Below are 20,894 nucleotides of genomic sequence, written 5' to 3' on the forward strand. Positions count from 1 at the left end.
CCTTTACAAAACAGCAGGAGTGGTTATGTTGCTTAACAACTTTTGGGGCTTTTTAGGGAAGATTCCTGCTTTTATAGTTATTTATATAGCTTGGGTTGGTCTAATAAAAGACCCATAAAACCATATCTCATCAAAATCTTTATTCATAAAATTGAATGTTCAGCTTATGCGCTGCTCTAGTTCCTCACTGTGTTTCAATACAGACAGTCCACTAAGGCATCCTTGTCCCTCCCTGCTCTGCAGAACAGGAGTGTGGGGCTTTAGCATGTTTTAGAGAAGTGTGGAGTGGGGATGGAACAGTCCATGAAGGGGGAAAAAAAAAAAAAGATTTTGATTTTTTTTTTTTTTTTATGGTGGGAAATCTCTTCTCCAGTGGATGGCAGCAGTCAGAGTTGCAAGAGTTGCATGCATGTAAGTTGTGCTCCTCAAGATGGGAAAACGTTGCATTAGATTATAGGCTGTGAGGAAGTAGATGTCAAAAACATTTTCATGAGAGGCCTCCTTAGATTTTTCTGTTGTGTGGCCTGTAAAAGAAATTATATCTTCTGTATATTCTCTTCTCAAGGGAAATATATTCATATACAGACTCTGCTGCCAAACTTGTCAAATCTTTACTCTTTAAAAAAAAAGAAACTTAAGCCAAAACTCTCTGCATGTGAAATGCCAAGCAGTTTAACTCTCAAGTTTCTGTAGCCTTAGACAAGAAAATTACCTTTTAAATAATGCTAAGGTGGTGATGTTCACCAGGCAAAGACAGGAAATTCATAGTTATGACTGAGATTCCAGCCTGACTTGCCTGCTGTGTCTGGTACCTGCGAGGGTTCGCAGCAGCAGGGGACTGAATCGCTCAGATTTGTTATAGCAGTAGGTCCTGGAGGGGCATTCTGAGGGCACAGGTTCAGCTGGAGTTCTTCAGTCTTTCTTTATTCTTGCAGGGTTTTTTTTTTAATCTAAATTATTTTCACATACTCTCTTTCTTTTTTCTTTTTTCTTTTTTTCTAGGGAGGGACATTTTCTGCATTACAGAATAGTTGAGTGTCACTGTGTGACTCAGAGGATTAGAAACATGAAGTTCTTCCTTCCGTTACATTCTAATCTAATCTGTGTCTGCTATGACAAAAGGTTGCCAAAAAAGGTGCTTATTGAAACTGATAAAACGAGATGGTCAATCAGACATGTCTTGTTCATTTAGCATGCCTGTAAGTGAGACTTTGATGAAAGAGGCAGAGCTGTCAGCTCTGCTTCAGAGTTAGCCACAGGCAACCAGCTTATCTTTGATAGCCTACGGTGTTGGGAAACAAAGTTTGCACATTACTTTAACTTTTCCCCATATACAAAGATCTCCATTGTCCAGAGCATTTTCCTTAGTGTTTTCCACAAACTTTAAGTTCCTTCATAAATGAAAAACTCTGGACTCCCTACTGTTAATTCAGCCTAGTTTAAGGAGAAGTGTTGCACTTCCAGGCTTACAGGCTACTCTGTTGGAATACAGATGTAGAAAGCTCCTCTACCAAGAAAAAGTAATATTCTTCAAATAATTTATCATCAGTATTTAGAAGTTGTTTTTTGAAACATAATGTACTGTATGTATGCCTATTTTAATAAACAGATTTTTAACCGTTTCACTGCACTTTGAAAAAAAAAATGACCATAGTGAACTTACAAAATTGTTAGTACACCGCGGCTCCAAAAGTTTTCCCCCAAAATGTTGTAATTAAATTCTGTGTTCCATCCTATCTTCGAGAGAATAATGATGACTTTGAGCATTATTTATTTATTTATAGGAAAGTACAACACTAATGCAAAATCCCTAAACAAGAATAAGGAATTGGACCTGTATTAGTTTAGATCACAGTGTCTTAGGAAATGGTTCTTTCCTGCATGGCTCCATTGTTTCTCAGGTCCAAATGAAAAGCTGTCTCTCGCTGCCTCACTATTTAGTCAGAACACAGTTTTCATCATTGTCTCTGGAATTAATTTTCTCTCTCGGTCAGCTGGAACCCAAAAGTTTGATGACCTTCCAGTCACTCTGCAAACTTCATTTTTTTTCTAAGCTTTTTCTGGAGAAATACATACAAACAGTCCCAAACTGCAACTCTTTCAACATATGGTTCAATCCAGGTCCCACATTGTATGTTTTATCATTTAATTTCAGTCCTCATATTTGGCACATTTGAATGCAAATCAAAATAAAGAATTATACATAAGCAATAATGTAAAGACTCTCTATAATACATAGGGACCAGTAGCCAAATGTCATTAATTATGCTGACATTTCCTTCAGTATGGAATGTGTCCTAATACTGAGCAATTGTATGCTAACAATCCCATATGTATTATTACTTATGGTAACTCTACTGAGTTGAGTCATTACTGTGATAGTATTTAATAATGTCATTTTTAATTGCATACATGCAAGCTATCCCAGTCCTTTTGTGGAAGGAAAATGGTGTTATAGTCACATAAAAATAACCAGCACAAAGCCACTCTTGTTGCTTTTCTTTAAATGGAGAGAAAAAAATTGTGCTCCCAAACTGAGACCTTGGATGCCAAGATGCAGCCTGGAGCATATTTTTATGGCTGAGTTATAAGCCCCTGAAAATGGGGTTTTGTAATTGAAAAGGGTGACATGATGAATGTGCCACTGTATTTAATTAGATGTCTTTACCCCTTCCCCTACAGTCCTGTTCCCACAAAAGATGCTGTGCCAGCTCTTCTTTCATATCTGCTTCTTATAATCCTCAGCATCATTGCAGGGTCAGCAAGAGGAGATATTTTATTGGCAACAATGTGATAGAAATGGGAAAAGAAAATATTTCTTGATTTGTTGGGTCCTAAGTTGGACTGATTTGAGCCATTTGGGGTTGGGTATTCATGGTGAGGAGTTTCTAAGTCTCATGACCTGTGAATGATCATGGCAGAACTGAAGGAAGACTGGCCTGTCCTCTACCCCTCTAGGAGGTCCTAATATTGTGGTTACTCAGGACACATTCCCTACTCTTTTTTCTTCCTCTTTGTTATTCCCTTATTTTCTGAGGTTGCCCAGAATCCAGGCTCATCCTCAAAGCCCAACCTACCACCTTTCTGAAGGGCAATGAGCACTGTACCATCCCTACCCTTGGAGCCCCTGCACTCCACTCAGTCTGTGGCACTCAGCAGAAAGAGAAACATACGCCGTGCTGAGAGCAACCAGCACAACAGTGCTGCAGGTTTCCTTCACAGACTCTGAAGCTTCCTATTTCTCCAGGGCATTCCCCAACTCAGCTCCCTGGCACTCACATACAACAGAATAACCACTCCATGAGTACTCTGGCCATCTGAATTGAAAAAGTACATTGCAGTCATCTCTGCATTGGAAACTCTCCTGCTTTCAGGAAGCAGTGGCTGGCAATTAGTGTGACTGCTCTGGTGCTTTCTGTTTTTCATCCTCATCAATCAGCAGTGTTTTACATTTATTCAGTTCCTTTTCTGCCACCAGAACTCACATGGGAACGGAAATGAACAGCTCAGTAAATGTGTAGTTTGGACTGGGACTTGAAACAACCCTTCCTTTCTGCATACATGCTTTCTGTGACTCGCGAACAGCAACACTGACACTTCAAATATCATTGCTGGCTTCTTGGAAGCCACTGAAATGACTGAAGCACTTAACACATGTTTTTAGACTCTCTTTTAGGAAACCATGGCCACCACCTATCCACCACTTACAGTTAGTTTAAAATATAAAGGTTCTCTTGGCAAACCCAACTTTTAGATCTAGAAAAGAAACTGAGATTGAAAAAAATAAAATAAAGTCATTTGTCAGCCACTTAGCTTCTTATGCTCCCTCCAGGGACCGTACATCACAGTTTTGTGAGATAAAATATTTACTGCAATTATTCTTCAATAATGTCCACATCCTCACAGAACCGTTACTAGCTCTGCTATTGTTTGTTTGTGTTTAGCTTTGGTTAAATCATCTAGACATCATCAGCTCTTCTACAAATAGACATTGGAGGAGCTGTGGAAGTACTGAAACCTCATCGTACTCATAAAAGCAACCATTCCCAAACATTTCTTGTTTGGACAAGTGACAAAGTGGTAATGAGAAGAAAATGTTCATGTCTGTAAATTTAGTTCAAGCTGTTGTTCTTTCAAGAGAGCGAGCCATCTGAAAGCTGCCAAGTTGCCCTACAATTATGCAGTCCTCAATAAGCAAGTATGCACGTATTTGCAAAATCATTAGCAGAGGAGCCAAGGATTTGAATATTCTGATGAGTGTTCACTCTCCTGCCCTGAGGCTGTTTCCTTCAGTTCTAGGGTTATCAACAAAGAAAGCAAAGGGCAACACAACAAAAGGTGTCTACAGCTGATGCTTTTATGTCTCATGTAAATAATTGCATGACCTCATGAACCATCAGATTGCATCCTTCACCAAACACGTAGTGTTAAAGTGCTTCACAATGGACGTGATTTTGGCTCCAGCAGCTCTCTTGTATATCTTTTAATTTCAGTTTTATACCCAAAACCTCCCGCCTCTTCAAATCCATGCTAACTTGTATTATATTTTGTCTTTCTCCAAAGCTGTTCGTGTGTCCTTGGGTATGAGGGAGAGAGGTGTGAAATAAACCCAGATGACTGTGAAGATAATGACTGCGAGAATAACTCTACATGTGTGGATGGGATCAACAACTATGTCTGTCTGTGCCCTCCTAATTACACAGGTAAGGTGTGCAATTAAAGAACAGGAATCTGTGAGGAGTCTCTGTAGTGCCTGAGGGGAAGTGTCTAAATACATGTTTATTTTGTCCATAAGTGCATAATTAACCAAAAAAGGTAGTCCCATTTTCAAGCAACGTGGATGTCCAACTGGTGAGTTACTGGAGAGATGTCAATTCTGCCAATATTGCAATACACTTGTAGTCACAAACACAACCACTATTCTGAGACAAAATTTTGATACTTCATTATAAAATACACTTAAAAAATACTAAAGTTTAAAGGGTCAGAAAAATTTGTACTTCTTCACATGCATTCTCCACATTTACTTCAGAAATATTCTCAGTACTGAGATGAGTCTGATATGAATCGGATATGAATCTTGTAAAATTAAAATAGTTCCAGTTTAAATTATGGTAGCTTTTGGGGCATGGCTTTCACCTGAGATCTTAAAGGTCTGCATATATTAAATAAGCTGAGCCTGACAATTTGCTGTTTAAATTCATTATCTCCATTTCACAGGTGTCAAAGCAAAGGCTGAGAAACCTTAGACTCATAGTTTTAAGAAAGCACCCGTGAAAACTAGCCCAGTTAGCAGATGTGCAGCCACTTGCTAAGCCCACAGCGACAGAAGTTGGTAACTGAGTTTGCAGCAGAATGGCTGCCTCTAGTGCCCATGTTGCATTTCAGATAAATTTCTTCCTAAAACTTCTGCAAGGGTAGAAACCTTCCTAACTGCAATCTGAAAATGCTTTTTCTCAAGTCATTACTGGAGTATACTGTTGACTCATTCAAACCGCGTTAGCATGACCTTCCTGGCTCAGCATGGAGTGGTAAGGAAACACCTGCAACAGTTCCTAGTTCCATCCTTTGAAATGGGTTTATTACCTTCTAAGCATGGAGAAGTAATGAAGGGCTTCTTGTACACTGGAATATATTACATGTCAAGGGATTTAATGAGGATCAAGCTTGAGTGGCTGAGTAAGGCAGGGGGAAAGCTTCTAGAATTTCCAAACTCTTAAAATACTTTTGTGGCTGATACAAAGGAGGCCCATGTAAATCTTTAGCTGAGAAAAGCCTTATGACTTGAATGTACATTTATTGGAGTTCTAAAATGATCTTTCTGCCAAAAACTGAAAAATTTAGCTTAGCAGAGTAAAGAGTTTTGCTTATAGCATGTTGAGCCCATTGTGCTTACTTGTGCACTATTTATGTGAGCTATTCTTGGGTGGTTTCAAACAAAACTCTATACAAGGCGGCAGAGCCTGTACATTTACAAGAGGAAATATATTTGCCTAGCCAAGGAAAGATCTATCAAGTAACAACTGAATCCAGTATATATGTAAATGCTGTTTCCTTTTCACAGGCTTATTGCAGATTACTTTTTTTTTTTTTTTGTTAGTTTTCAAAGAAAGGCAGGAAAGAACTAGATTGGGAATTCTTCTCAAATGGCAGTCTGGCTAGGGGTCAGAGAGTTCACAGATACTTCAGAATCAATTTTGAAACATTTCTAGTCAACTTCCAGCTTTTTTTTTTTTTTTTTTTTTTTTTTTACACCTGCATATTGTCTGTGCTGTGCCTATGGTTCTTCACAAGAATTTGTCGAATACTTGTGTATTTTAGATGCCAGTCTTGCATGTTATACACACACAATTGCATATACCACCCAGTAAGCTTTTGTTGCTGGAGTACAGGCAGTCACTTTGACTGCAACAGAAAGAGACTGAGTCTTTGAAGAATAGCAGGAAACACCTCTGGAAAAATATAGTATAGATAGTAAGTGAAGAAGGGCTGAAAAAATGGGAGTTAGCTTAAATTAGAAATCTGAAGAGTTTACAATAGTTCATGCTGGTTAAAAATAGGAAGAATTTAGCTTAGGGATATGGTTTAGTGGGGACTGTTAGTGTTAGGTCAGAGGTTGGACTCGATGATCTTGAGGTCTCTTCCAACCTAGAAATTCTGTGATTGTGTGAATTTAGTGAAGCACAGTAAAAGAATTGCCTTAACCGGCTTCACCTCCATTTTGGAGGTGGGTATTTCATCAATTGTGATCAGTCACCTGGAAGGACTCACTGCAGTGCAGCTGGCTGGGTTGAAATATCCCTCGGAGATACACCTGGCCCTCACCGAGCAGAAAGGCAGAGAAAGCATAAAGTAGCTGCAAGAACTGAAACCATAAGCCAAACAAAAGTTACAGATGAGCCAAGTGAATCTGAGCCATGATTTTAAGGGTTCTCTACGAGCTGAATTCAAACACAAGAAACTGGACATCATCTGAAGTTGCTTGATCAAATGAACAGCAGCTGGGGAAATGCCATGGAAGTACACAGGCAAGTCATGGAGAAACACTTTAAAATTACTTGAGTGTGTGACCTGAAGAGAGAAGGATCTATAACCACAGAGTTTGACTGCTGAAGTCTCCTGTGACAGCCAGGACATCTCTGTGTATATTCTCTTTAAATAAACCATTGTGTAGTGAAGCAATATCTGAAGTTACTTTGGCAGTATCTTTAAAGATAGATAGATAGATCGATACATAGATGCAGACAACTTTAATATTGTGGTTGAATATGCTAAGATTAGAGAATGTTAATATTTCAGATAGAAAGCAGGTGACTGAAGGAGTCAGGAATACTTATTCCTGCGCTCAGAATTGTGCTTTGAGCTTCCTGCCTCTCTCTCAGGTGCTTTGTTAACCATTGAGATAGAAAACTGTATGTGCTTCAGAGTTAAGTGTGTGGAATTTATATATATTTATATGAGCAAAGATTGAATGATGGAGGATACTTTCCATGACAAAAGTAGTTTTTCTGTGAAGTAGTTTGGGTTACACTGAACTCTCAATGTGATGCTTTGCCAAAAGGAACAGCAATACTATAGGCAGGGTGTTTCTAGTAGGACAGGAAAACATAGGTTATATCAGGAGGTGGACTCAATGATTCTCATGGGTCCCTTCCAACTCGGGATATTCTATGATATCTCTTTTTGTTGTTACCAAATATTATACTTAATATTGTTGTTCAGAATTCAAGGAGCAAATTGAGAGATGAGAAAGATTAGAGATGAAACATGAAAATCTTTGGGGGATTGAGATCATGTCTTGAAGATCTCAAGAAAAATCTTAATTAGCTTAATAAAGTAGGCAGAGAAAGATTTTCATACTTTACAAATGGTTCTACAGAGAATAGAAATTTCTTTAAGAAATTCAGTGGCTGGTCTTGGTGACTGAACAATCCAGACCATGCAACTTTATCCGAGAGTTGTTGATTCTAGATAGAAAATGGATTTCTCTGCACACACTGTAATAAAAACGTGAGTTAAATTAAGAACAATCTAAATTACACTGAAGTTCAGACTAGATGTTTCTGTTTTGATAATCTGTGATGTTTTCAGTAGCATTCAGGCTGTTCATTATAGATGCCCAGCTCAGCTATTGCAGATGTCTTCTTTTCTTGGCTGTAGAGGGAGGCAAGCTCTGGTAGCACTACATGGCAGGTAGTCTGAATCCTTCATTGCTCCTGTGGTCTTGGACACCATAATACTGCTACAAGTAACCGTACTACAGCAAACACTGCAAGTATGAAATAAATGCATGTTGTATGATAAAGAATAGTGTCAATAGCAAGAGAAAGAAGATCCAAGAATATGTGTGTTGTTTTGTAAGAAATATTTGGGATCTCCCCCTGTCTGGCAGACTAATGGTTAAATAACGATAGTAAATCTTATGTTCTGAAGTGAAACACAAATTTAAAATGCATGTTTTGGAAATGTTGACTAATGACGGATTCACAGTATCCAGGGTTTATTTTTTTCCGTACCTTAATATTTTTCTGTTTTATCTTCTGTCTGTCTAGTTTTACTTGTTATAGCCTTTTTAGGAGAAAATATCCCAAATGATGATGCATAAATTTTTCTTTCATTGGTTGAAATAATGAAGTCCAGAAATCTTTCTTCAATTAATAGCTTTTTACAGTGTTTTCCTTTAAAATTCTTCGACTGTTTTTCCCCCACTCAAAGTAGGTTGTAGACAAAAAATGACCAATTTGTTAAGCGACAGCTGAGGGAAGGAATTTCCCACACTCCAGACCCTTTTCACTTTTGTTTAAAAAAAAAAAAAAAAAAACATGCAATAACCTTCTTCCTATTTCCTTTCCATCAAATCACTTTAAAAATGTGCTAGTACAAGTGGGTTGTATGAAAGAGGAAAATATAAGTTAAAGAGAGCAAGACTGAGAGAAAAGGTAGGCAGATAGCTGACTGCAGTAAAAAAAAAAAAATAATAATAATAAAAAAAATAAATCTGTGGCAGAAACATTAGACTCGATTCTCCGTAGTCAAGCCCTTACCCAGGCCACCACATTCCCTCACCATTCTTCCAAGTCAACATTTTCAACGTTTGTTTGTGTTTATATAACTGAACCAATATTCGTGCAGTGTAGCTGAGTCCTGATGGCCTTTGCTTGTCAGCTGATATCTTGTTTTTCCTCTCTCCAGCTTGCTATTTTATTCCTGAAGCTAAATTAAAAACACATACTTGCTCCAGGATAATCATGTAGCCTATGTCCTGCCAGCTCTAATGCTTGAGCAGTTCATGGGCTGTTTTTTAACCTGATCTGACCACTTGATGGATTACAGCTCCACCTTACATTTTTGTAGTGTTTCCTCCTCTTCAAAAGTATTTATAAGAACATCAAAAGAAGCAGCTATGAATTTTTCCCTTCCCTTCCCTTCCCTTCCCTTCCCTTCCCTTCCCTTCCCTTCCCTTCCCTTCCCTTCCCTTCCCTTCCCTTCCCTTCCCTTCCCTTCCCTTCCCTTCCCTTCCCTTCCCTTCCCTTCCATCCTTTTTCATCATCATCCTGATCTCTTAAATCTTCATCATTCTCCCCATCTCTTAGCTTCCTTATCTATTTCTGAATCTGTTGCTGTAACATGCCTCATCTCTGACTAATATTAACACTATCTCCCTAGCTTTGTGTTTTAGAAATGTAGGACAAAAATCATACATCTTTGTCCCTTCCATTCCATTTTTCTGTTCATTACTGTCATAGACCTTCTTGAAAGACATCACTGATTTCCTCATAGCTCTAGATCCAAATATAGCATTTTATAACTCTGAAAAGAGTTCCTTTTCTCAGTCTCATTGTTCTCTGCACTCTCACTTGAAGAGGTATTCACACCTGCATAAAGGACTGATCTGTACTAAACAGGTACTATGTACTTCAGGTTGTTTTATGCTTAACTTGCTACTTTACTTAGTTTTGTTTGTGATTGCCATGATTTTTCCTTTCTTCTATCTGTCAGAAGCAGAAATATGTAGTTCTCATAGAAGAATAAAAATAAGGAAATATTTCAATTTTTGCTAAGAATCCTAAAAAGCCTCAGCAAACGGACGCATCTCTTTGTTCTGAAACCTAACAGTAGCTTCTAATACAGAATGTAGGGTGTTTTTTTCTAAAATACATGGCATCCCCTGGAGATGGTTTAAAAAAAAAAAAAAAAAAAAAAAAAAAGCAAATGTTTTAAAATAGTTTGTAGTTTTTTTCCCTGGGAAATAAAATAAAATAAAATCAACTGCAAGCAGTTTGTATCACAGGAAAAAAAATATCTCAAAAATGAAGCTAGAAACTATTTTTGGTTTTATATGTTTGGAAGACAAGACCAAGATGTATTTTACCTTAGGGGACCTCGCGGTGTCCTGCGGTAGATGGTATCTGAGATTTTTGCAGTTATGCTACTTTTAGACAGAATGCTATTCACTGTTAGTGATTATGGTCCCTTTTTCTGGCATATCTTATTGTGGTAATGTTGTACAGCCAAAGCCAAGCACTTAGTCAAGCCAAACAACTCTGGAAGAAAGAAGTTTTGTGGGTGACTTGTGGCTGACACTCACTGCTGGAACTCTCCAGCTTGTTTCCCATAGCTTAGCCTGATTTGCAAGAATCCCTGAGGTGGGCATCAGAGGCAGCTGAAGTGAATCATTGCACTCTAGGTTGGTTTTGCCATCTTTCATGTTTTAACTATCTGTTGGACATAAACAGCAGAAGGTTTTTAGATAGCCTGATGTGGTTCTGCAAGGATACAGATTGCCTAATGAACACTGAAGGCTTTAAACAAGTATCTAATGATCAGCCTCTTTTAAAATTTCCTTGAGACAAACAGAAAATTATGGACAAAGTTTGGTGTATTTTCTTCGTTCCTGAAGGAGTTTTGTCTTACATGGAAGTTTCTCAACATTAGTTGCTTGGCAAACGTGGTGTGTTCCTTACAGTGCAGAAAATAAATAGGCACCTACACTTACTATGTGTATAATCATAAATGAGAAGAGTTGGAAAGCTGGAAGTTCTCCCTCTGTGGAGACACTCAGAAGCCATCTGGATGTAGTCCTGGGTAACCTGCTGTAGGTTGCCCTGCTTGAGGAGGGGGGTTGGACCAGATGACCTCCAGAGGTCCCTTCCAACTTCAGCTATTCTGTGGTTCTTTGCATTGTACAAAAGCCTATGTGTACTTCCAGCCTTGTTTTATTAGAGCAGAGCCATGTCTCTACTGTGAGTTTGAACCCCCCTTACTTCACTGTACTGCGACCAAAGAGTAAGAAGCAGTACTGCAGCCTTAGTTGTTGGTCTCAGTATGGGTGTCCTGCCATGCTGGAGCTCTCAGCTGCAGGATTTCTACAAATGAGATTCCTTGCTATAAAATGTAATGTTTTGGGAACCAGGTATGCTGGAGAATTTCCTTGTTAATCGGGACCTCAGCATGTCTCTAAGAAAATGTAATCTCAGCTTCCATATATTCAACTACCCATACATTTAGCTACTGCTTTCTTAAAGGATGGATGAAGTGAATACCATCCACAAATGGGCTTCATGATTCATTAAATCCAATATGTGAGGAAACACAGCAGAGGACTAGAAATTAACCACCCGTCCATTACTTACCTGCTTACCTGCAGGTGGTGCGTACTGTGTAGTTAATAAAGCTGGGAGGAGCAGAGTCCACCTATGGATAGTGCATTCAGCACTCTGACACTGAAAAGATGGCCGTGTTAGATTTGCCAGTAGGAAATAAGTAGATGTTTCTGCATGTAAAGTATTCTTCAAAGACCTCTGTATTTAAAGTTGCATTCTGAAAGACCAAAGACCATCTGCAGTTCATTATCTTTTTGTTAGGCCTGTTAGAGTTCTGATTAGAAACAAAAATGTGTGACTTCAATGTCTCTATGACTTATGCTTATTAGTTAGAGTAGGGCTTGGTTAACTGTTTGGGGTTTGGTTTTTGCTTTTTTTATTGTTGGTGGTGGTTGTTTGTTTTGTTTTATGTTTGGTGGTGATGGTGGTGGTTGCTGTTTTGGTTGGTTGGTTTTGGGTTTGTTTGTTGTTGTTTTTTTTGTTTGTTTGTTTATTTGTTTTTTGTTTGTTTGTTTGTTTTTTGATAAAAATCACGATAGAAAAGATGCCACTAGGTGAACTAGATTGTGTAAACAACTGAATTGATCCTTAACAGATTCCAGACAAATCACATCATTGGAAAGCATTCCTATAAGGTAGTACAGCTCCAAAATATAGAGGGTCTAGCAAAATTAGGATATATTCCAGACGTAGTTGTTCTGAGGGGTTACACTATACGCAGGTTACCACCTTATAAGAGCACTGGAAAATTTTCTGTTTTAGTTAACGTTTTGCTTGCTGTGTTGCTGTGGCCTTTGTGATGTTGAATGTGATTTTTTCTTTCTTCGGCAGTGCATAGAACTGGAGCACGTTCTTTGTTCAAGATTCAGAACTGGGGAAAAGATCATTAGTTCGCTATCTAGATCTTTCTACTTAATCAGTTATCCCTTTGTTGAACATTAAGATTAGAGGTAATTGCTCCTTAATTCAGAACAAGCCATTTTCTTGAAATCTCAGTGTGGAGTCCAACTTCAAGTTACTATTTAATAGGCCAAAACCTGATATGTGAACACTCAGATTAAAGCTGATGCTTTAATGTTTTTATGGCACTAGCACAGAATAAGAAGCATAAACTATCTTTTAATTCTTTGTCTGCTAAATATTGTGGGCAGTGTTCATCAAGCCAGAGCAAACTTCTTCATTAACAATCCAGACAGAGAACTCTGTTACAGTGCTTTACAGGTAATTTCTTTTGTGTTTAGTAGATTGTTGGTGTCTAACATAGCAGACCAAGTGTATTTACAACTGAAGGATTTTGACAATGTTTCTATTTTCTTCATTGCATGTTTAAACATTTGGAAGGGAAAAAAAATCTAAGATAAGCTTTTTTTTTTTTTTTTTGCATCAAATAATATAATTTGATTATTATAAATATAAATATATATAAATATAATTTTTGCCAAATTATTTTCGTGGCAATCTCTCTACTAGCATGTTGTATGGACATCCAATGTCTCTCCACCCAACCATTTTTACGTTCTGTGTTCTCCTGAATTTTCCAGTTGGCTCTGACCTCTTTTTAATAACTGAAAAGAGAGAAGGGAAAAAATAAAATGCAAAAAACATTTCTAGCGATACAAGTTATTAGATACCAAATGAGTAGTCTCTTATGAGAATAACAGTGCAGTGCATTTTATTACCAGTAAAAGGAAGAGTTCCATCCCAACTTACCTGGCAATGTTCAGAAAAATTGCAACATATTATTTAATGACTCAAATATATATTGTCTCCCTGTGCAGGCTGTAAAAGTTTGCTCTGTGTGGATAAAGGCCAGGTTTCTCCATTGTTTCTTCACTGCAAGTTCTTTCCGTTTCTCAAATATTATTGTGAAATACTCAACAGCTTTTTTGCTCTTAGTCCTCCAGGCCCTACAAAAGCTCCTCTCGTGTGATGGTGAGAATATGTTCTGTGTTGCTTTATCAATTATTTCTTGAATAACAGGAATGAGGGAACAGAGGATCATCCAAATGACACGGAAGGCAAAAGAAAATCATAGAACTCATCAGTTGTGTATTGGAGGTTTTGATGGTCTTTTCAGAACTGTGGTTTTACTTACAGATAAATAAACAAAATACTATTGCCATCCACATTTTTCTTAGTGATTAAGGAGAAGAGTGTAACTTGGATCCTGGTTTTAAAAGTCTAGTGTGGCATTAAATAAATAGCTATCTTGACAGCTCAGAATGGGGGGAGGAAAAAAAATAAAAAGATGATTGTTAAACTGTGTGTAAAAGTCATCTTTATTGTTCTATTGTTGCCTTGGCTTCATTCTGAGACGCATGAAAGGCTACAGAAAAGCCTAAGCATGTTTCTTGGCAGTTTTTCATAAGAAGTGAGCCTTGTGAAAAGTGAATGTGGAAAGCTCCATGAAAATCAGGATTTTGCTGAAAAACAGAGAAATGTTGTATGAGATAATAAATGTTTTGATGTGGCTTTTTAAAAAGCAATGAGCAATGCTAGTGAAGAAGACAGGGAAATAGTTTCAAAGGGGAAAAATACCTTTTCTATTGTGTGGGGATTTTTTTTTCTTCCTCTTTATTTCTTTTAATGCCTGAAACAGCAGCAGTGGGAGATGCACCTGCTAGTGTTCCACTTGTCAGTACTACTTGGTTCGAATCTCAAAAGTTGCATTTTTGTGGCAGATCATGCTTCTCCTAAACAAGCACTAATTAACAGCACATTACCACTGTCCTTCAGAAGTTTGAAATGTAGTGTCCACAGAGCTGATGGGCCTATCTTTATAAAGATACCCTCTTCATTATCATGCCTCAGTTCTGCTGACCACCAAACATCATTGCGCTCATACCTTCAGCTGCTATGATAAGCAACATCAAAGTGGTTTTCTTCTTGTACGTTTGACATAGTCTTAACCCACTCTTCATTGTGGTGTACTACATGTTGACCTATATTCTCAGGCTCTGATGGAAGAATGTGCGTATGCCTTGATGAAACAAAAAAAACATGTTTGGGGATTAAAAAAAAAAAAATCGTTTAGCTGATTAGAAAAGAAATATATTGTTTTGTTTTCTTATCTTTTATATGAGCACTTTAGAAACACTTGTGTAACCAGATCAGAGTTCTGATTTGAGTAGACATTGAATAGAAAGTTGGGTGGGTTTGCTACGTTTGGGAAAGCATTACGCTGAAGTTTTCTGTTGTTTTAGCGTGATCGACTACCTTCCACTAATAGAGTTAATGATGCTAGAAGTTTGCCTAAGATTGTTTTCCTGTTCATTTTCAATTCACATAGCTATCCAGTGAGAAATTTGGACTAGACCTTCAGTTGCCGCACAGAGAAGCAGTCCTGTGTTACTCCAAAGAAGGGAGATAATAAGAGTTTTCCTCTGATACTGACATTCACGTGGTCAGTGAAAATTGCACTCTCAGGTCTGATGGCAGATTTTTGACTCAAATATTTTCTGAGTGAATGAAATACGAGAAAGTCCTTGTGTAGTGGGTGCCTTGGGTTTTGCTTTTCAGAGAATGTTTTATTTCCCTGGCATGTTTTCTGCAACATCTAATGAACATTGGTGGAGCTTGAAATAATGTATCAAGAATTTTCTTCCTGAGATGAGGCTGCTCTAGTTGCAAGGCATTCCCAAGTGAGCTCTCTAATGACTGATAGATGGGAAAAATAACAGGAAGGATCCTTAAACATTCCAAGTTTTGCAAGAAAAATGATAATTTTTTTGGATGCAGTGTTTGGTACTAAGCCTGGAATTCTCCTAAATTTTGATAGTGGAGCCTTCATAATGACATGGTGAGTCATAATATTTGACATTAGGGGAGATTTTTACTGGATCTCTAAGTACTTGTCAAAACTATTGAGAAGAATATTTTAAGAAGAATTATGTTTTCCTTTGAGAGTTTATGAAACTGTTCTTATTTGTTAAAGCCTGTTTCCTCTTCTTCAAAGCAAAAAGAGATACAGAAACTTGAAAAGTCTGTACTTTTTTTTTTTTAGTGAAAGGATAGTTGAAGGCATCTGTCCACGCTGTATTCAGTTATTAAATGGTCTTCAGAAAATATTTCCAGCTTTAGATCAGCACATTCTTTTAATGTCACCAGCCAGTTACATTTTATTCATGTTTATTTTCACATAAGATTTGTAGTATGCGGGTAAGGGACAGGAGATACACCAAGAAGGCAAATTGGCAATTGTCCAGACATCACAGCAAGTTCTGCCCAGTTTGTGTTCATGTCTGCCCAAAGGCCGAGGCCGTCACTTTGGTGGTTAGTATTTGTGAGGGTCTGTGGGCTGTGAGCTTTGGGATTGCTAAGTAAACAGACCTATCTCCAGTCTTGGGACCTCAAAAATGTGTTAATGGGTGTCCCCAGATGGCAGCAATGTTCAGATTGATAAGAATTGAACGTCCCTAGTTGCTGTTAGGGAGTAACAAAGTATAATGGCAAACCTCAAGTCCAGGGAATGATCTGTTTCCCTGGTTCCCATGGATTTGCAGTATTCAGTTTTATTGGCATATCCCCCTTCCTGAGCTGCATACATTCATTACATTTGCCCAAGATTTGTCCAGGACTGCTAAAAGACTTGGTAGTATTTAATAATGGTGGCTTCCTGGGATTCTCTGGCTCCAGAATGAATTGTTTGTCTTGCAACTGCTATTACAAACAACAAACTGTCCACTGTGGATTGCCATGTTAGACCTCTCCAGTGTTGCCAAACCCAACCCACTAAAAGTCACGAGGGTATTTATGGCACGCTAATACAGGGCTTACACTGCTGGTACCCCTTCTCATGCCTCTAGGGCTTTTATTGCCGCTTCTCTTTCTCAGTTGTGCTTGACCACTCTCAAAAGCAGATATCTTGGATGTTCTATGTTTGAAACAAATTTTTATTAAGTAATTTTTGCAAGTATGCATTATTCTTCCATTCTAATAGGAAGAATCAAATGAAGAGCTGTGTAGGTTGTACTGTAGGGAGGCTGGATATGTGGGAGAAATAACCTGAAGGAGGGAGCTGGGGGTGTTAACAGCTAAAACCATTCCTGTCACCACCAGAGCCCTCCTCAAAATTGTATTCTCAGTCATCCCTGCCAGATCACAGGACTGATAAAAGGTATTTTTGATTTGTGTTTGCCATCTGAATTTTGATTTTTGTGCTTCTCTTGGGTTGTATTTTCGTGTATTTCTCTGTAGCCACTACAGTTAAAAATGTAATTATTTTTGAAAAAAGAGATTCTCCTAAGACAGGTGGAGCTGCAGCTTCATGACAGTTCTGCCCACATTACCAGCCCACCCATGCCTCCCATGCTATCTTTTTTCCCACACTATCCATGTGACTTGTTGCTCACATAATGATATGTATTGTGTATGGGCACACAAAATACGCATAACCTTGAAACCCTGCAGATGTGGTCTTTGATATAGCTGCACAGGGGACTATGGTTTTGAGGGTTTCTATGTTGAGAGTACCTGACCTTTGCTTTTCCTGCAAGGCTTTGGGAGATGTGGGGTAGGTTTCTGTTGGTTTCATGGGAAGCCAAAGATTTCTGTAGTCTTTGGCTGGATCTCAAATCCTGAGGTACTGAAGTGTGACCTAATAATTTAGGACTCAGAGAAGGGTGGTGTTTAAATAAACTATCTGGTTTTGAACATTCTAGAGCTATTAATTATTAAAATCTAAACAAATCCAGGGTGTGGCATGTAACACACAATACCTAGAAACAGCTGAGCTGAGCTTACGTGTGATGTTTTTTTTCTAAAAAGACATCATCTCCTCCGAGCACAATAGAGCTAGTACTTCTCTTATAAATAGTGAATGTTTTATAATTATATGCAGTCCTAAAGCTGGTTCCTATTATTGAGAGTCACAGAGTTTGGGGGGAAGGGTTTGTGGGTTGTTGTTCTTTTCCAGAAAGATGTCCAATCAGCCTCTTTGGCAGAGTATTGACTATGGCTAAAGTATGCTTTGGTGTGAAAAATGTTACAGTCCAAAGAGTAACTTCACTTTTGTCTCACTTTCCTGCTTTAATGTAGGAGGTCCTGTGTCAGGAACTGACCGTTCTGTCCTTACTCAGTCTCCAAGCAGAGTTCTGATGTCAGTATTTTTCATACCACTCCCTCAAATTTGTGTGATACAAACAGTACGGTCATAACAGGTCAAAGGAACCCAATTTAATGAAGTCCCAGAGGCCGTCACAAGTAATATTGTCACTGCTGAACTACTGAGCTGTCTCTGTTCAGGGAGATCCACCATCCCTGAACATCATGGTTGGAGCTCTTTAGGATCATCCAAGTTGTGTTACAGTTGTATTGCTTTTCTTTTGTCTTAGGTGAACTGTGCGATGAGGTGATTAACCACTGTGTTCCTGAGCTAAATCCATGCCAACATGAGTCCAAATGTCTTCCACTTGACAAAGGATCCAGGTGAGCATGTGTCCCATTGGTCTCCAAACACTGGGTAGATCCATTGGCTTGACTAGGGTTGAACTGTCTGTGAGCTTGGGTAGAAAATATTGAAATAAATAATGCAATACTATATATACTTCAGATCGTATCACCTTTTAGTGCAACCTTACAAACTTGTTGGGTTTTTTTGTTTGTTTGTTTTTTTGTTTGTTTGGTTTATCTTTCTGTGGTTTGCTTGCAAATAATGGATGTAACCCCAAAGCAAATAAATTATTCTGTAATGGAGTGTGACAAAAGATGCACTTCTGGAACAGTTACTGCAAAGTATCTTACACTGCATCAGAAACTGAGGACGGTTTCCTTATGTGTTCCTTAGGCTATCCATCAGTTCAAGCAGCGTAAGATTGAGGAGCTTTAACAGAGGTAACTCAGCTCTCCTCAGGCCACACTGGCTCAGTACTTAAAATCCAGTTCCAACAGTACTGAGAAGGGAGAGAGAAATGGGTGGGTAGAGCATAATGTGGGAGGCAGAAGCTTCCTGTTGTATTCCCATTTCAGCTATTGACTTCTGGTACGGCCGGTGGTCTTGGGGTGTACTAGCAAAAGCTGGCCTGGACTTCAGTGGGGCTCAGCTCCCTGCGCTCCCTCACCTGGGCAACAGCAGAAAACAGCTGAATGGGATGGCTCACACGTGGGAGCCACCTTCTTCTACTGGCTGTAGGGAAGTGAGCTTTGCTTGGCTCATGTTAGATTTTTTAACATCTCCTGTGTTTGTATTTGCACAGCAGGAATGACACTGACTGCTTCACAGCAACAAAACATCTGGAGGTTTGGGTGTTTGGGTGTTTTGAGAGGTGCATAGTAGCAGCACTCATCACTTCTCTGAAGAGGGAATTTCAGAGCAATTTAGCAAATAGCTCAACTTTTCGATTGACTTTCTCTCTGTGGAGAGCTTTCTGAGGAAAGATCTTTGAATCAAAGCAGTAAGAAAAGAGAACGAATTCAGGAGGGCTCAGTGCAGCTGTGAGCTGTGTTGTGTGCTTTCTACTAAGGCTGTTTTCACAGTCGCATTGCTCTCCTGGTGGCTACCCTTTCCCTCCTGGGGAGGGCTCACCCAGCACACCCAATTTGTCTGGGGAGAGACAGGAGCACTCTTTGGTCCTCTTGGTAACCTGCAGTTTGGGTCAGGCAGACTACGTCCTGTGAAGCAACTAGCATACCCGAGTAGCATACCGCCTAGCATACCAACTAATACACAGAACATTGCAGTGTAGGTGAAGGAAGCAAAATAAAGTTTTAGTGATGCTGACTGTCTAGAGGGCAGCTGAACCTGTGCTAGACAGTCTCTACCACTCAAACCACGCTTTTGGGTGGAAAACCTCCAGACAGACATGTTTCCAACTATCAAGGAAGATGAAACTGTCAAATGATTAGGATGGTTCTTGAAATGATGCACAGGGAATGGAAAAGGTGGCGTGTGCTTGATACATAGATAGTCCTGATGCTGTTTCTAGCTATCGTTCTCAGTTAATCCATCATTCAGCTAATCCAGTAGCTACAGCATGTTACACAAGGCAAAGGTTTGTAACTCGGATTGCCTTATGTCATTAGGTAAATGAAAGGATGCAGACAACAGTGATCCTGAATGGTTTTACTCTTTCTGGAAGCATTTTCATACCTTCCACCCAAATACTTTGAGTAAATCTGATGCTTGCTTGCTAGAAAAGTGTTCTTCACAGTGAGGCCATTAACCCTTGGGAGGAGCCTAAATAAATACTCATAAGTATTTTCTACTACTGTTTGTTGAGTTATTCTTCCCACTATTGTTGAGTTAATCTTCCTACTATTCAGAGAATGATAAACCAAATTTCTTTACTTTGCTTTCTCGCAGACCAGACTTGAAACGTGAAGGAGCCTTTCCAGTCCTGAAAGTAGACTTGTCCCGCTATTGCTTTTTCTTGCATACCTGAATTGTACCAAACCATTCAGAAATAGGCTAAAAGCCTTCAGCAGCTCTTGCGGGGATATGTGGTTGCTGATGGGTCTCCTGCAAAACAAGGGCCAGTCCTGTGCCATCACTGATCCCTTGAGCAGTTTGGTGCCCTGACCTGTGATGCACCATGTCCTTAGCATCTAATGGGGCAGTGTAAATCTGCATGCACAATGAGTCAGGGTCAGGCATCATTCCCCTGCTCTTTTTTCAGAGGCAGGGAATGTAAAAAGCAGGATTCAGGCTTGTTCCTGAGCAGACTGTCCACTTGGCAGCTTTGGGCCATGGGCACACAAGTGGGATGCACCACTGAAGAGAATGATAGCAGCACAGACTCCAGTCTGTCTGTCTGTCCTGCCTTCAGCTTTAGTCAGCCTGCAAGTCTGTAGAGGGAGGAAAAGATGATAAAGAGAGGAAAAAATAGAAAGCCAAGTTACATATTCATATGGAGAAGGAAATTCCGTTCTGGCCCTGCAATAGAAGCCATGAATCATGGCTTTAATACAATAGACATTGAGTGCATGCAGATGCAAATCCCCTTGGATAGGCCAACATTTTGAATACCACAAGACATGTTTTTAGGCTATCCAGTACTGGGAATGTTGCCATCACTACAGGGCTGTAGCAGAAAACAGGATTTCAACTGTACTGGTGTCATACGGTCATTGGGAAATCAGATAACTGGTCTACTCGTGTAGAACACTCTCTTACCAGGGGTTCAGTACAAAAATTTCTTTGCCTCCATCTTTAGTGCATCTGACTTTTACTGATACTGAGTCACTTGCTAGTGCTGTGTGGGAGAGGGACAGAGCTCAAGTGCCACCATTCCCTGAGGGTAGGGCCTTGAGTTTCCACAATGATGCTGGGTGAGGCACTCATGTGGCTGAGTGTCT

General features: G+C 39.2%; 1 protein-coding gene across 5 annotated transcripts in view; it reads left to right on the top strand.

Moving 5' to 3' along the window:
* SLIT3 (slit guidance ligand 3) overlaps positions 1-20,894 on the top strand; it is a 522,497-nt gene that overhangs the window by 463,051 nt on the left and 38,552 nt on the right. For all 5 annotated transcript variants that reach the window (XM_068697690.1, XM_068697688.1, XM_068697686.1 and 2 more), the window contains 2 exons: positions 4,564-4,703; positions 17,936-18,029. In XM_068697690.1, the coding sequence (XP_068553791.1) occupies positions 4,564-4,703; positions 17,936-18,029 (234 nt within the window). The remainder of the gene's footprint in view (positions 1-4,563; positions 4,704-17,935; positions 18,030-20,894) is intronic.

This window comes from Anas acuta, chromosome 14 (assembly GCF_963932015.1).
Source record: "Anas acuta chromosome 14, bAnaAcu1.1, whole genome shotgun sequence".
Taxonomy (NCBI): domain Eukaryota; kingdom Metazoa; phylum Chordata; class Aves; order Anseriformes; family Anatidae; genus Anas; species Anas acuta.